This window comes from Trichosurus vulpecula, chromosome 5 (assembly GCF_011100635.1).
Source record: "Trichosurus vulpecula isolate mTriVul1 chromosome 5, mTriVul1.pri, whole genome shotgun sequence".
NCBI classification, from domain to species: Eukaryota; Metazoa; Chordata; class Mammalia; order Diprotodontia; family Phalangeridae; genus Trichosurus; species Trichosurus vulpecula.
Window position 1 is genome coordinate 191,291,743 of NC_050577.1, and position 2,097 is coordinate 191,293,839.

General features: G+C 46.4%; 1 protein-coding gene across 1 annotated transcript; it reads left to right on the forward strand.

Moving 5' to 3' along the window:
• Positions 1–218: 218 nt before the first annotated feature.
• Positions 219–1,748, forward strand: KCNA1 (potassium voltage-gated channel subfamily A member 1). Its single transcript, XM_036762129.1, has one exon. It carries the CDS (start codon positions 262–264, stop codon positions 1,744–1,746), a length of 1,485 nt encoding a protein of 494 aa, XP_036618024.1. The 5' UTR covers positions 219–261; the 3' UTR covers positions 1,747–1,748.
• Positions 1,749–2,097: the final 349 nt, after the last annotated feature.

A 2,097-nucleotide genomic window follows, 5' to 3' on the forward strand; every position in this document is an offset into this window, starting at 1 on the left:
CACCCCCACAACAGAACAGGAGACAGGTGCTGCTGGAAGGAGGATTCCAATTTGGGGAAAAACTAGGTTGGGGTGAGAGTAAATCTATAGAGCCCAGATTAGTTTCCTTCCTCCCCTTGAGCTATTCTCCCCAAGGGGTGGCGGATTCAAACACTCTAGGTGGGGGGTGGGAGCACTTGGTTACCCTCCCCCCCTCCTTCCAACATCTTCACCACCCCAGTCCTCCCTCTCTGCTCCACACCCTTCCACCCAGCTTAGACCATGACGGTGATGTCCGGAGAGAACGTGGAGGAGGCTTCTGCCGCCCAGGGCCATCCCCAAGACATCAGCTACCCAAGGCCAGCAGACCATGACGACCATGATTGCTGTGAAAGGGTGGTGATCAACATCTCTGGGCTGCGTTTTGAGACACAACTTAAGACCCTGGCTCAGTTCCCCAACACATTGTTGGGGAATCCCAAGAAACGCATGCGATATTTCGACCCCCTGAGAAATGAGTATTTTTTTGACCGCAACAGGCCCAGCTTTGATGCCATCCTCTATTATTACCAGTCTGGAGGGCGCCTTCGTAGACCTGTCAATGTGCCCCTGGACATGTTCTCTGAGGAGATCAAGTTTTATGAGTTGGGTGAGGAGGCCATGGAGAAGTTCCGAGAGGATGAGGGTTTCATTAAGGAGGAAGAGCGCCCGTTGCCAGAGAAGGAGTACCAGCGCCAGGTGTGGCTCCTCTTTGAGTATCCTGAGAGCTCTGGGCCTGCACGGGTCATTGCTATTGTCTCAGTCATGGTAATCCTCATCTCTATAGTTATTTTCTGCCTGGAGACCTTGCCTGAGCTAAAAGAAGAAAGGGAATTCAGCGCCTTCCAACCTAGCGACAACACAACAATCTACTACAAATCCAACATTTTTACAGATCCCTTCTTCATCGTGGAAACATTATGCATCATCTGGTTTTCCTTTGAACTAGTGGTACGCTTCTTTGCCTGTCCCAGCAAAACGGATTTCTTCAAGAACATCATGAATTTCATTGACATCGTGGCCATCATCCCCTACTTCATTACCCTGGGCACTGAAATGGCAGAGCAGGAGGGCAACCAGAAGGGTGAGCAGGCCACTTCACTGGCCATCCTGAGAGTCATCCGCTTGGTAAGGGTCTTTAGAATCTTCAAACTGTCCCGCCATTCCAAGGGTCTCCAGATCCTAGGTCAGACTCTCAAGGCTAGCATGAGAGAGCTAGGTTTGCTCATCTTTTTCCTTTTCATTGGGGTTATCTTGTTTTCTAGTGCTGTATACTTTGCAGAGGCAGAAGACGCTGAGTCTCACTTCTCAAGCATCCCCGACGCTTTCTGGTGGGCTGTGGTGTCCATGACCACTGTAGGATACGGTGACATGTACCCTGTGACAATTGGAGGCAAGATCGTGGGCTCCTTGTGTGCCATCGCTGGTGTGCTGACAATTGCCCTGCCTGTACCTGTCATTGTGTCCAATTTCAACTATTTCTACCACCGAGAAACTGAAGGGGAAGAACAGGCTCAGTTGCTCCATGTTAGTTCCCCTAACTTAGCCTCTGATAGCGACCTCAGTCGCCGTAGCTCCTCTACCATCAGCAAATCTGAATACATGGAAATTGAAGAGGATATGAATAATAGTATAGCCCATTATAGACAGGCTAATATCAGAACTGGCAACTGCACTACAGCTAACCAAAACTGTGTTAACAAGAGCAAGCTCCTGACGGATGTTTAAAAAAATTAAAAAAGTAACACACACACACACACACACACAGACACACACACACAAATTCCACTTAGCAACTTGAAAGACTTAATAGAAAAAAAAAAACCACCTCAAATAACAATAATAACAAAAAACCTAGTGACCTATGTCACACTCTGTAGATACTTTACTAAATAGTCTTTGAATGCTCTATTGACCTGTAAATGCATTATTGCATTGCAGATTTTTTGGCTCAGCGAACCAGAAGCTTTCAGGATCCATAAAAAATACTATTTTCATTTTATTTAAAAAAAAGAAAGAAAAAGAAAGGGTATTTTCCATAACTGGTAAAAAAAATGAACAGTTTTTGAACTAGTCTAG